The sequence below is a fragment of the Schistocerca cancellata genome, chromosome 2, assembly GCF_023864275.1.
Source record: "Schistocerca cancellata isolate TAMUIC-IGC-003103 chromosome 2, iqSchCanc2.1, whole genome shotgun sequence".
Classification (NCBI taxonomy): Eukaryota; Metazoa; Arthropoda; class Insecta; order Orthoptera; family Acrididae; genus Schistocerca; species Schistocerca cancellata.
This window is the reverse complement of record NC_064627.1, coordinates 1124568685-1124583971: the sequence shown is the minus strand read 5'-3', so window position 1 is coordinate 1124583971 and position 15287 is coordinate 1124568685. Positions and strand designations below refer to the sequence as shown.

Below are 15287 nucleotides of genomic sequence, written 5' to 3'. Positions count from 1 at the left end.
ATATCAGCCATAATGTGTACAGAAAATACTGAACTACCTACATATAAGATCTTACACTCAGCATGAAAGACAACTCACTTCACTTCTGAATTGTGTAACCCTGTATTGCAAATATACAGAGTTAATATTAATAGATAACAAATACCAATGAGTCTATAAGAAAGAACTATGTCTCATTGATAACAGCTTGTAAAGCACTGTGAGAGTCAGTACTATCCACTTAACAGCATGCAGAAAATAATCACTACATAATTGTTTTGAGCTGACCGGTAATTTTATGCTACTTAATTCTGCTATGTTAAACGATAGTTGAAAATGTGATGCTTGTATTCTCCTTTTAATAATGGCATAATTTGTGAGAAATAAAGCCTGTGATGACAGTCTCTGACTTGAACAACAGAAGCTCATAACATTTTAAAGGAATATTTCTATTCATGTATTACATCTGTGACATCATCAGGAAAAAATATCTTAACATTCTTCTCTGTTGCGTCAGCAGTATAGTCATTAGATTTGTGTCACTAAATCGTAATATGTTTCTAGCTACTCACAAAGAGACCTCTGGTTTAAACAGCTCAACACATCATTCTCATTTTTTATGTTCATTGATGAATGAGGAAGGAAAATTAGGATTTAACATCATGTTGACAATGACATCATTAGAGCAAAGTACATTCTTATATTGGACAGGGAAGAGGAAGAAACAAGTGGGGCAGTACTGTAGTAAGACACTGCATTTGCATTTGCATTCTGCAGGACAGTAATTCAGATCCCCATCTGGTATTTCAGACACAGATTTCCTGCCGTTTCCCCAAATCACCTAATCTAAAAGTTGGGACATTTCCTTAGAAAAGAATAAGGCTGATATCTTTCTCTGTTCTTCCTAACAAGTTTGTGCTCTGTCCCTTATAACCTCATAACTGGCAGGATGTTAAACCTATGTCTTCATGGAGAACAAAATTGGTCATGTCCTCTGCCTTAATTGATTTAGAAAAATAATGGAACACGTACATCTGGATGGCCAGACAGGGAATTAAACCCATGTCTTTTAAAGTGTGTTCAGTGATGAGGTTATGTAAACTATATACTTGCATGTCACTAGTTAATTATTCTTTAATTTACAGATAAAGCACCACAGGCCACTTATTACTTCATGTATTGACTAGTTCTGCTCATTGAATAGAAACATTCTGACAACTATTGTCCTGGTGGCAACACATTAAAGGTTTAAAGTATCATTCAGCATCAGCATCAATACCACTTCGTGTTGGCGAGCAGATGAGTGAAACTAGTCAATACATCAAATAATACTGAACTGTACCAGTTAATTTGTTGTTGTGTGCCATGTAGATAATACCTGTGTTTGCTGTCTGTTCATCATCATTACAATTAACAAACATATAAACAGATACATAATTTCACTACAAACGAAGAAATGAGAATTCAGATACTTTCAGCAGTAAAGTTAAAACTCACCACATAGCTAGGTTTATGTGCTATCTTTAACTCAGGACCTCAAGTATTCAGTGAGTTATTACCCTTACTGTTTAAATTGTTTATGTTCCACAACAGACACAAAAGAAAAATGGGTGGAAACAGTCCAGGCTGCTATATTCAAACAGACTGAAGCAATAAATGTCACGCATCACAAAAATTCAACAGGTAACTAAAACAGCACAGACCAGCCACTGTCCAAAATCTTAAGTAAGTATTGTCACTAATAACAAAATAAAGATAAGCCTATCAATACTAGAAGAATAAAGAAGTAATTACATGCATTTTAAAGAATAACTGCAGATGATCATGATACAAACATAAAAATGTGTAACATATGACTCTGAATCCTGATTATGCCATTCAGTGATTGAGATCTACAGTAAAACCCTCTTTTTACACTTTTCAGTGTCCTGACCCAAAAAAGTATAAAGTGCAGGAAAGTAAGCACAGGAAAGCACAGAAAACACAACAAGCAAAAATGAATAAATCACTCTTACTGTCATTCTCTTTATATTGTTCAAAATATAAAACTAAAACAATTTAAATTTTGTCTATTTAAAAAATCTAAAATAATTAATTGTTTTTGTGTTTTTCTAACAGCGATTAGCTTTGCTTGTCTCTATACAGTATACAAATCATCCATCACAATGGCAGTGGCCAAGTGCTGAAACACACAAGTGGGTTTCCTTCTTTGTTCTGATCATGTCCAGTAGATTAAATAAAATGGAAACAAAAGTCTTCCATGAAATCACACTAAAAAGATATTCGTGTTCTGATGTGAGACTTATTATTGAAAATCATTACAAAACTTATGGTAAATAAAACTTGAAACACTAAAGCTGACAAGCTGTGTAAACAGAGAATACCAGGCATGAAACTACAGCTTGCTGCTGAGAAGGTCACTCAGCTCAACGATATCCTGGGTGAGAAAGAGGGTAGAAATTGTCATCATGTAATGAAGCATCTTGAGGAGGAATTTTTACATGTGAAATCATGTCATACCATCATAGGCTGTGTGACTAGTACAGATTAGCATATATCATGTGGAAGTAACAACAAATCATGAAAACCCATTATAGTGACAGCCATCTTCAAAAGCAGTGTTTGTATGAATGGCTGCAAAATTAAATTAAAGCTGTTGTAATACAACACAATGAGCACAAGGAAGGTTGCTGCTATTAGTCACTATCATCTGATCATTATAATCATTAAGGCAGGGACTCAACGTGCTTTCCCATCCTTTCAAACACTGTGAACTTATAATACAGGCAGCTCTAACCAAACAAGCTGACAATGAAGAAATGCTATGTTACATGATCAATAATTCTGCTTATAGTCTGCTTTTTCTGCTTTGCAGAAATTTGTGTAACAATCAATGTTAATGGTCATGATAATGTCAAAGAAAACTTAATATACTGGAAATGTTGTAGAATGGAATTGTTAATGATGGGAAAGCTCTGAACTGAGAGAATAAGACTTCTATTGGGACCGACAAAAAGAATGTGCGGGCATGTAAAAACAAGGTTTTACTGTGTTTGTTTTTCACTCAGCTGTAGTTTTTTGTTGGTTCTTACTACAGTATGGCTTACATTTGAAACAAAAATATAACTGTCAATAAAAATGTAACATACCTCACGGTGAGTGTGGTGGGCTAATACTGTATCTAGCTCGAGTATACAAGACAGCCGAGAGTAGCGGGAGATGACCTCTCTCTGATATGTGCCAAGATGCACCATTTCAAAGACCTGAACAGGTAAAGATATCAAGTCACCTCGCTGCAGTAAGGTATCCCTCTGTCCTGGTACAGCACATGCTGTTTCTGCAGGTGGTACTATTATTAGGAAAGATACTTCTGAACTCAGATCAACAACCTCAGTGTCATACAATCTGTAAATTAAGAAACAATTTTCATTAAAATTAACAGCTATGACTGACATGGTACATTACTGGTATCTACAAGGAACAAAATAACTATCATTTCTTTCTGTGAGGAAACCAACACAATTTCAAATAAGTCAATATTTTTTTGAGGCTAGTATCCTGAACTTTTCATTTAAGTGCCTTTTGCTCACTTGGGTTTTTGGTGTAGTTTTAATGCCCCTTCAAACACTAAATAAATATTACAGTGAAACCATGTATAAAAATTGCAATCTTTCAAAACACATTGTTTACATATTTTAGGAATGACTTTCCTTTTGTGAATCTACTAGCTGATACAATGCTACTCTTTAAAGCCAAGGTCTTCATAGCAGCAGCAAAAACAGTTAGTTTTGCATCCAATCACAATGTAAATTATTTTCAACTTAAACTGATGATATGCATCAGTTACTTTCCCCGTGATGTCTTCTTGAATATCCCATTGTCTTTTTGTGTTAGTTTGCCATAATAATTTGGCAGTTATAATAGTGTTAAATAACAGTTCACTTAGCTGACTGCACCAGTCATGAGCAAAGTTCATACTCCCAGCATTGTGAGTAAAATCTTCCACGCTGGCTGTTAAAATACTTTTATTAAAAGTCACTAGCAGTTTCACATAAGTAGAGATGCATCATCAGGGGACAGATTTTTAAAAAGTTATCACCTGTCATCAGAAGAAGCAATGATGGAAATTAAAGAAAGGTTCAAGAGTAGAATTAAAATTCATGGCGAAATGATATCAATGATAAGATTCACTGATGACATTGCTATCCTCAATGAAACTGAAGAAGAATTACAATATCTGCTGAATGGAATGAACAGTCTACTGAGAACAGAATATGGATTGAGAGTAAACTGAAGTAAGATGAAAGTAATTAGAAGTAGTGGAAATGAGAACAGCGAGAAACTTAACATTAGGACTAATTGTCATGAACTAGATGAATTTCAGGAATTATGCTATCTAGGGAGTAAAATAATCCATGTCGAACAGACAAGGAGGACATCAAAAGCAGACTAGCATTGGCAGAAAGGGTATTCCTCGCCAAAAGAACAGAAGTCTACTAGCATCAAGAATAGATCCTAATTTAAGGAAGAAATTTCAGAGAATGCACATTTGGAGCACAGGATTGTATGGTAATGAAACGAACTGTAAGAAAACCAGAATGGAAGAGAATTGAAGGATTTGAGATGTGTGCTTTAGAAGAATGTTGAAAATTAGGTAGATTGCTTTGGTGAGGAATGATGAGGTTCTGCGCAGAATCAGAGAGGAAAGGAATGGAAAACACTGACAGAAGAAGGGGCAGAATGGTAGGACATCTGTTAAGACATCTAGGAATAATTTCCATGACACTAGAGAGAACTGTAGAGGGTAAAAACCATAGAGGAAGACAGAGACTAGAATACATCCCACAAATAACTACAAGTTTGGTTGTAAACTTCTGGAGTCCAACATATCATTTCAATTTCTAGGGGTGAATGAACTCCTGAAGTTTGCAGAAGGGGAGATAAAAAGGTACATTAATTTGTTGAGTGCATCAAATTTAAATTCAGTACTACTGTAATGCGAATCACATATAATTAGATTAACAGCTGCATTCACAAAGGTATTTAACAAGTGATTTTCCAACTCCCATATGTATCTTAAATGGGAAGAACTCCTAAAATATGGTACAATGTTAAATACCCACTGCCCTGCACTTCACAATGTTTAGCAAAGATGGTATGTAGATGTATAACTGTGGACTGCAGCTCTTCAGTTTATGAATGATTACAGACACTGGACAAATTTAGAGATGTTGTGTTACGATTATAACAGCCCACTATAGCCAGCACAAATGTGAAGCAGAGAATTTTGGTGGAATTAATGGAGTACTTGGAAAGAAAGATAACATTGTTCTTGTCATCCCCTTTTAGTACATTTACAGAACTGGTATTTGAGGAAGAATGTGCAATAATTTTATTGCCTCTGTCATAAAAATCATGAGAATAATGTAAGAGAGATGATAGCAAATATACAGATAAACAGACAGTAATTTTTCTCTTGCTGTGTATGATAATGGACAAGGACAGCTAATAAAGGTGCGAAGCACTGTCCATCGTACACTCTGCAGTCACTTGCAGAGTACACAAAGATGTGATATAAAAGGAGCAGCATCATGTGAGAAATTCTGTACATCAAAGCGCGTTCAAATGATGACATGACCATATCATCATATTATTGTACCAATAACTACGAGCTGCATTCAATAAGTAGCACAAGCCTTTCTTTCTGAAAGCGGGTTGGTTTTACTCTGAATTCCAATACACTGTATTATTCCCACTCTTTTGACTACAAAACTCTATTTTTCAACATAGTCCCAATTCAATGCGATGGCCTTATGCCATCTTACTGGGAGGGCCCACAGGCTTACATGGTGCCACTCTACTGGTTGACGCCAGAGCCAATGTCTCGCTGCATCAGTAACCTACCCATCAACCATGTACTGCTTTCTGCAGAGTGCATCCTTCATTGGGTCCAACAGATGGAAATCAGAAGGTGATATATCAGCAGTGTAGGGTGGATGAGGAAGAACAGTCCAATAAAGTTTTGTGGGCTCCTCTATGGATTGCCGTTTTGTTTCTGGCTCAAAGTGATGAAGCCATATTTCATCACCTGTGACAATGTACAACATAAACTTGTCATGATCAGCCTAGTAATGTGCAAGCAACAACACACAGATGATTCTGCACTGCTTTTGATGGTGTCCAGTTAGGCAGTGAGGAACCCAGTGAGCGCACGGGGCGGGTGGGGGGGGGGGGGGGGGGCGAATGTGTCAGTACTACCAACGGAGATGTACAGATTGTGGAAAGATGTTTTACTGTGATCCCCTGATCAACTCAAATGAAAGTGCCCGCATGTTCCAAGATTGCAGAAGTAACAGTTGTGTGCAGCCGGCTGGCACGCAGGAGATCGGACAGGTTTGCACGACCTGGTCGCGACAATTACACGTACCTCTCCCAATGACTGTTCCAGTTCACTGCTGAATCTCCATAGATATTCTGAAAGTATCTATAAATATCTGCAATGCTCTGGTTTTCTGCCAAAAGAAAGTTAATGAAAGCCCTCTGCTTGGAACACACCTCTGTTATAGGCATCATTTTGAAGACTACATGTAGTGCCATCACCTATCAGAACTTCATGAAACTACAGGGGCTGAAGTGAGAATATTCCTTGATGTCCCATGACAAATTCTGCATTTTTTCAACTGAAGCTGGCCAAGAAAAAAATGGGTTGCATAACTTATTGAATGTCCCACGTATAAAGAACGTCCAAGATCACATTGTGCAACACCAGCAAAACGAAAGCTTACGTGTGATTATAGTAACTGAATCACATTTACCTGATGCAGAAACAGAGTAACTCAGGCAAAGTATCTATAAATATCTGCAATGCTCTGGTTTTCTGCCAAAAGAAAGTTAATGAAAGCCCTCTGCTTGGAACACACCTCTGTTATAGGCATCATTTTGAAGACTACATGTAGTGCCATCACCTATCAGAACTTCATGAAACTACAGGGGCTGAAGTGAGAATATTCCTTGATGTCCCATGACAAATTCTGCATTTTTTCAACTGAAGCTGGCCAAGAAAAAAATGGGTTACATAACTTATTGAATGTCCCACGTATAAAGAACGTCCAAGATCACATTGTGCAGCACCAGCAAAACGAAAGCTTACGTGTGATTATAGTAACTGAATCACATTTACCTGATGCAGAAACAGAGTTACTCAGGCAAAGATGATGACAGAATAGTAATTTTTTATCTGTCCAAATTTAATTGGTTACTTTCAATCCATGATGTAATTCAGGATTATTTTTCGAGGTAAATCACCAAGCTAAGCTCAAGTTTGGCAAGTGCAAAAACATGTAACATGAATTATTTGTGATATGAACTCAAGAACATCCTGCACAGGTCTTTTTATGGTAGTATGGATACAAACTACTCCACTATATTTATTCCTTAATAAAATTATATGTCTCTTTTTCAAACCAATAGCTCACTTTATTGAATAAAAATAAAAATAATCTTATCAAAGATTTAAAGTCACTTACTTTAGTCCACAAAGGTTTTCATTATTCAGAAACACACATTTTCAATAACTTGTCAGCAGCCATAAAAAGTTTAACAAATGACAAATTTCACATTAAGAGGAGCCTAAGGGATTTATTTGTAGCCAACTCCTTCAACTCCATTGAAGAGTTTCTTAACAGAATTAACTGATACATGTACGTTAGTAATAATGCAAGTGTTACATACAATCTGACTTCTGTACAAATTCACTGCAGGGATGTGATCATTGTAAATAAATGTTGTAAAATGAAATTTTTATTTGATGATGCATGGTTACAACAGTCCAACAGTTCTTGTATCACATGAAACTTAGTGTACTGAACATTTACATGGTTTGTGACAAGCTTGCTGCCACCTCCACATTCAAGAGGACCATTCCACTTGTGATCTAAGGAAGGTAAATTAACATATTTGCTTTTATTTGTACATATTTATTTGTGTTCCTATTTTCTGACATGTTCTGCATCCTGGAGGATCTACTCACTATGGTTCTATTGGAACAAAAAGTACATCTAATTTAGATGAGTCAACAGTGAAGTCTTGTAGCTGACATTTCTTTCTTTTTTGTGCATACTCACATCACAGGAAAACTGCACATCATCTGTGCAGTGGACATCTATCAGCCATATTCTTTCATTTCTATCAGCCAGAAAACTGGTCATGTTATATCATGTCTCCACCACTATCACAATGTCAACTACAGTAATTAATAATAAAAATATATAATTTAATTTTGTGAAAAATTATGTTCAGCTCCTTGCAATAATTTATGAGTTATTAATATTCTTCCTCCGACATACCTCCCATCCCTCTTCTCTCTCTCTCTCTCTCTCTCTCTCTCTCTCTTTCTTTCTATCTCTCTCTAATACACAGTGTATGACAATTGTGTAACTGAGTTTGTCTCATTGATCCAATCAAAGCAAGAGTAGTGTCATTGTCCCTTATCCTTTTCTCATCCCCGAACCACCATTACCTCTCTTACTTTTTAAAAAAATCTGCAGGACTGTACAAAACCTACAACCTAATATCAGTTCAGCACTAAGAGGAGTTTAAGTTTATAAAAATGGAAACTGTATGACATAAAAACAACAATTATACTCACAGAAAAAGTGCTTAGGAAAACATAGACAAGATATTGATGTATATAGCTCATGTTCATTATATTAACACTCGTACAGGATGCACATTCAACAGGTATCTCTAACAACTCTGATTTGTGTCTGTGTGTTATGGCTGAGAAATAGTAATCAAATTTTTCTTACATAGTCTACTCATTGTCCAACAGTTCTTCTATTGGTCAGTGACTGTGTTCCCCACACTAATGTTTACATTTCATTATTTACTTCAGGTTTTCAAGTTCATTATTTATCACTGTGGTTCTGTGGTACAACCCCAGGTCTTGTTATCATTAAAATTAATACTGATAACTAAATACAAATGCAGTTTTTCATGACATTTTTAATATATGTACAAATAACTGTCTGATCAATGAGCAGCACTGGTACTTCCTTTGGTGTTTAATAGAGTGTGATTTTTCAGACCATTCAGAAATATTATGTGTAGAATAAGCAGACAAAAATTCCTCTTCTATTTTGTTGTTTGGCCAACAGTTTGGTCAATAACTGACCACAGTAGAAGCGACCTACGGAAACTGCTTGTCACTGGAATGAGCAGCTTTGTATGGACATCAGAACAAACAGCCACATGGGCGACTTCCCGGTTCATGTTGACAATATGTGACAGATACATCTACGGAGACATATGTCACATCTGCTTGATAACATTTAGCAAGCAGCTCTGCTGTCCAAGCTCAGAAGAAATACAGTATTTGCAAAGTTATAATCCTCTTTCACTTGATTCACTACCGAAACTTTTCTTGAACTGGGCGACCAATGTGCTTCATTTGATGAAGCAGGTCCATAAATTCACACTACTACAATAAATGCAAAAGTAACACTGTCTGTTACGTTGTGACAACTAAACCGCTGAACCAGTTTTGATGAAATTTGGTGTGGAGATTAAACCCTGAGAAACAACACAGCCTACTTTAGAAAGTTGTGTCATCTTTCTGAGTATTATTGATATTTTTAAATAAGGTTTATGTGAGGGATGTAGACAATGCTTGTGTGGAGATCAATGGTTCCTAGTGTTTATACGTTCCTCTGTGACAGTGTGAATCCAATGTTTACTTGTGTATGCAGTTTCTACAATTTTTGAATGAATTACTACACCACCTGGTGCAGCTGTCCAGTTTTTATTATGGAATATTGTGGAGATAAAATAATATCATCAGATGGTAAGCCCGAGAACCATGTTTAAAACTATTATGTCAGGAGGGCCTTAAGAATGATATTATTAATATTATTTATTTTGTGATACACTTTACAAAGGCAAGTCTGATTTAGCCCATAGTTCTCAGAGAGCTCGAGGTACGATAGTTATTCGAACTCAATAAACCTCAGAGTAATTTTAGATTGACCAGAACTTGTATGCAGAATGCCATGTGGCCGTAACAGATGGGCTGGCATTAGAGCAGTCACAGCCCATCACATTTTAGATGTTGAGCATCCCGATACAGCTTCCGGGACACATGATGACTCACAACGATGGCATCATTTAAATGCTGTACAACACACTGTGAGATGCTTTGCCTTAACATGCAGAATATGGAGGCTTTTAGTGATGCTGTATTTATTATGGTCCATTAACTAACTATGCTAGTGACTGACTGGTCATGTTAGGAAGATTCAGCATATGGAAAAATAAAAGAAACATATTTATTATGTAGCTATATACTGTCATTACTTACATTTTTACATACACACAAACTGTGGTGTCACCGCCAGACACCACACTTGCTAGGTGGTAGCCTTTAAATCGGCCGCGGTCCGTTAGTATACGTCGGACCCGCGTGTCGCCACTATCAGTGATTGCAGACCAAGCGCCGCCACACTGCAGGTCTAGAGAGACTTCCTAGCACTCGCCCCAGTTGTACAACCGACTTTGCTAGTGATGGTTCACTGACAAAATATGCTCTCATTTGCCGAGACGATAGTTAGCATAGCCTTCACCTACGTCATTTGCTATGACCTAGCAAGGCGCCATTACCAGTTACTATTGATACTGTTAATACTGTACCGTCAAGAGCGACGTTCACCATTAATGGATTAAAGTTAAGTATTCCACCAGCTATGTCCGTTTTTTCTAAATTCTAATTTCCTTGTCCTGTTCCAGACCTCACGCCAGCCTGCGTGAGCTAAAACGCATGCCTTTCGGCTTCCTCTAGTAACACGGTGTTGGCTCTCCTGCCAACCACAACACAAACACATCTCCACAATTGAAAATTATATATCTACACCACTATATCCCCAGATATTTATAAATTACAGTTACTTTTATATTATTAATATTTATATTTGACTATTGCCAAAAGTTACTTGCATAACTTACAAAAATAGATCATGCAACATATATTATTAATACTTAAGAAACATGTGCCAGAACCCACTTTGTGTGTTGGTCTCTATTACATTTTTAGCATACAGCCTACAGGAAAGTAGAAGATGAGGAAGTATATGTGGCTGATAAAAACATGTAACAGAAATGTTAAAGTGCCTTAAAACACACCTATGTGCCAGAGCATCTTGTGTACTAATCTCCATGTAAGAAAATAGTCTTCTTGCTGTGGCAGCAACAAGCTCAACGAAATACCTCTGTTGTTCAGTACCCTGCTCTTGTTCATCTCCAGTTCCTTCATCTCCTGATGCTGCACTCATTGTCTCACTTGAGCAACAGCTTTGAGCTTTATGCCTTGTGCTCTGATATTTGAGCCACTCCCACTCTTCCCTGTAAACAACAATGGCTGATAATTTAAAAGTCTTTAAAACCATAAACACACACAGATATACTCTTTAATTACTAAATTTACTCAAACAATGCTATAAATAGTTTACAGTGAACCACTCACAGTCATTTGATTGATTTGCTGAAGATGCCATTTAGTAAAAAAAATCAAAGCAATTGTTTTAGATGCAGTTTTGATGTTTCAAGTTGTTTCTGTTTACCTGTCACTTGGAAATATTTCATTAGCCCTACTTTACTTTTGTTGTTGTTGTCATCTTCAGTTGGAAGACTGATTTGATGCAGCTCTCCATAAATTCTTTTGAGCATGCTTACTGCATATAGCTCTTGGTCTCTCTAGCTGTTTGTGCATAAGAATTAAAATTCACAACTTGTGCTATGATGTTCAAACACTTATTGTGTACCTACCTATGCACTGTTCAATGAATGTAATATATAGTGAGATGTTGTCTCTGCAGGTTTCATTTCTCAGGCCATCCAGGTTGTATATTACACATTTGAATAGAGGGTATAGTTCATTTGGCTATTGAATTTATCAATTCTACTCAAAATTTAAATAAAATTGATTGGACTATGCAGAAGAGCTATCTTGACAATCATTCTGCTTTCTAGAAGAACTTGGTTAGAAGATGAAAAAATTCTGACTTTATCATAATACTGTATGTGCTGATAACTGCTCACATCTTTGTCCTGTATGTGAATTTCAAACTATTTTCTGCCATTTACAATAAAAAATTAATAAATTAAACTTCTTGTATGGTTAAACATTGAAACTTATGCATCGGTTCAAATAATTCCCTGAAATTAGATTTTGAATGAAGAGATGAATATTGTTTCCTTTTATTTTTGGGCTGTGCATTTTACTTATGGTTGAATATCAAACTGAGATGTCAACAGTTCTCTTAATATATCCAATACGAGAATCTACGTATCTCAGAAAGGATAAGTAAGTGTGTAACACCAAACTAAACTCATCTGCAAGGGCAGAATATTAAAGGTAAAGTATTAAAATACTCACGATGAAACATGTGGATTATCCCTGATTTTACAGTGTGGTAAGACATTTGGTGTTTTTGTTGGCACAACAACTTGTAACAGGTCAACAGAACTTCTCATCTTCAAATAACCAAGGTATAATCCACGACTAAGCTTTATGCTGCTAACCTGATGATATGTGATCTGCTCCTGAAAAAAGAGAGAAGTTTTGTTAAAATAACTATAGGTAATATGAATAATTTAAAGATAAAGCATTTTTACTACCTCATTACCAAAGCATGGCCAAAGAGAATGTCTTGGAGATATCGGCTAAGCCAAAGAGCTCTAAAAGGATTAGCCACATAATAAAGTAATCTAGTGAGGCATGATGAAAAAAGAAGAACAGTAAAATATGTAATGCACAATGTGTTGAATCAATATGCCATTAAAAACTAGTTATTTCTTTACCTGTATAGATGCCATCAGCAGTTCACCTACATTTGGTTCTTCATGAGTTGCTAACTTTTTCTGAACTTTACTCAGTGGCAACCATCTTGAGTTTAATACTGATACAGATTTTGGAGAACGGACATAGTTGACAGTGGATATCACCAAAGTTCCCTGAGAATCACGGATGGGTTTGTGGTACAGTTGTCCTAGGTCTTGTATACTTAGTGCTGTCTGATAAACAAAACATCCATTAATGATGAATGTAATACATCAGTTGCATGCATCTCATATAAAAAGCAAGAATGGTGATAGAACAACAGTAATTTTAATGGTTAACATTCCATGAGGCTGCAGCACACTTTTATTTATTTATTCTCTGCCTTGTGACACATTTTTAGGCATCCTGCTTGTGCACTTCTGAATAGGACAGGTGTGGAAATAGGTTCCATGGTACCTTAGCATGGTTCTCTGATTTATAGGTCTTTTTGTATGGTTCTACTGTTTATAGGAAAAAATGAAACATATTACAGAATTGATCCTACTGTGTAGTTAACATACAGTTTTTGTGTACGTCTTTTTCCAGTATTCAGATCTTAGCATGTATATTTTGCATTATTTTGTATATTCTGTCTACGTCAATCACTCTTAATAAAAATGAAAATAATTACTGTTAAACTGTCATTAAAAGTCTTTCAAAGAAACTGCTAAACAGAAGCTATATCAGAAGACTGGAAAACAGTATTAACGCATCCTCTCCACAAAAAAAGAGATAAAACTGTCCCAGCAACTACAGAGGAATTTTTCTCCTGTCAGTGATTACAAAATTCTTAAAAAAACATTACAAAACAGGCTGGAAAGCCAACTAGATGAGCAATTGGGAAAGCACCAAGGAAGATTAACAAAAGAACAACTCTGTGTGGCACAAATTTTAAATTTGATATTTATAATCAGGTACAGACAAAAGAGAACCAAAATACTTCATATAACCTTTGTAGACTTCAAAAAATCATATTGACAACAAATCAGTTGCAATCACAAAAGGACAAACAAACTAATACAAAAAGCAAAATTAAATTTTTAGTTGAAACGCCCAAAGCTTTTGAGATCAAACTTAGTGTAAGACAAGGCAGTGGAGTGTCCTCACTGCTGTTCAGTTGTGTATGACAAAAAGCAGCCAGGGAATGGAGGAAAAGAACAGAACAAGGAATTTAAAAAAGTCATAATTAGGAGAAAAGGGGATGACCTGAGAACTGACTGTTTGGCTTGATATCTTATGTGAATCTGTAGAAGATTCAACACTGCAGATAAATCTTCTATAAGAGACTGCTGGAAAAGCAAGTCTTATGCATATGTTTTGAAAAACTAAGTATAGGAGAGACACGAAAGAGGTGCTGAAATACACCAAAACTAATTCTGGAAGAAAAAAAAGGAACAAAATTTAAATATCTAATAATATGACTAAATGCATTCGACAAAGAAGCTAACTTAGCAAGCACAAGGAAAATAGAAGTGGCTTTCCAATCAACAAAAAACTTGTATAGTAAAATCTTTATCCATAAATCAAAAGTCTAGTACTACAATACTGCCTTAAGACCAGAATTCCTATACTCTTCAGAATTTCTTCTGTTAAATACAGCCAAACAGTTAGGTGAATTAGAAAAGAAGGAAAGGAAAATAATCACAAAAAACTTGGATACAAAATGTGGCAATGAGGAATGAAAATTAGGAAGTAATAAATAAGTTTGTGGAGGAATAGAATGTATATTAAACACTATGACAAAAAGAAGAGTTATATTCTGTGGAACCTAAAAAGGTTATATGAGAAAATAATAACAAAAGAATTTTAACTTTTTTTTTTACCAAAAAACCCAAAGATGCTAAACCAGGTCCACAGGAAATGGAAATAATGGAGTAAGAAATAGAAAACAAAAAAGTTCAGAGCAGAAGTAAGTAGTTTTAAGCACTCCTATCAGAAAACAAAGAAAAAGACGTGTAAAATATGGATGTAAGAATGAAAAGAAAATGTAGGGAAAGAATGAAAAACTACTGGAAAGAAAAAATGACAAAAGAAAGAAGACATCAGTTATTTCATGTAGGCCTCAGAAGGCCAAATCAATAAAATAAAATACTGTTCAACCTCTAGAAATAAAAAAGTGTTTTATTTTGTATTTTTACACATAATTTTAATTTACTATGAATAATAGCATCTTTATGCAATTCACAAGTAAAAATTACAAAATTATGATTCTGTTTTTGAATCATTCACCCAAACAATGTTGTAACCAACATTTCTATCAAAAGTGAGTTAGAGTTGTAATAGAATTGTATCTGACAGCCAGCATCTGCTAGTTAAACCTTGAGTTATTTTGGACCCTACTGTTGAATTCAAAATTTTTTGTTGCAACAAACATTGTACATGAAGGCATTATAGGTGATGCACCAAATATTGTGGTAGAGAATGGAGTGCAAAAATGATT

The 15287-nt window shown here is 35.6% G+C and overlaps 1 protein-coding gene across 6 annotated transcripts in view; it reads right to left on the bottom strand.

Annotated features, from left to right (window-relative positions):
• Window positions 1–15287, bottom strand: part of LOC126163164 (ankyrin repeat and fibronectin type-III domain-containing protein 1) — a 793804-nt gene that overhangs the window by 49846 nt on the left and 728671 nt on the right. For all 6 annotated transcript variants that reach the window (XM_049920104.1, XM_049920105.1, XM_049920107.1 and 3 more), the window contains 4 exons: window positions 12829–13041; window positions 12404–12570; window positions 11152–11370; window positions 3129–3384 (listed from right to left, as the gene is read on the bottom strand). In XM_049920104.1, the coding sequence (XP_049776061.1) occupies window positions 3129–3384; window positions 11152–11370; window positions 12404–12570; window positions 12829–13041 (855 nt within the window). The remainder of the gene's footprint in view (window positions 1–3128; window positions 3385–11151; window positions 11371–12403; window positions 12571–12828; window positions 13042–15287) is intronic.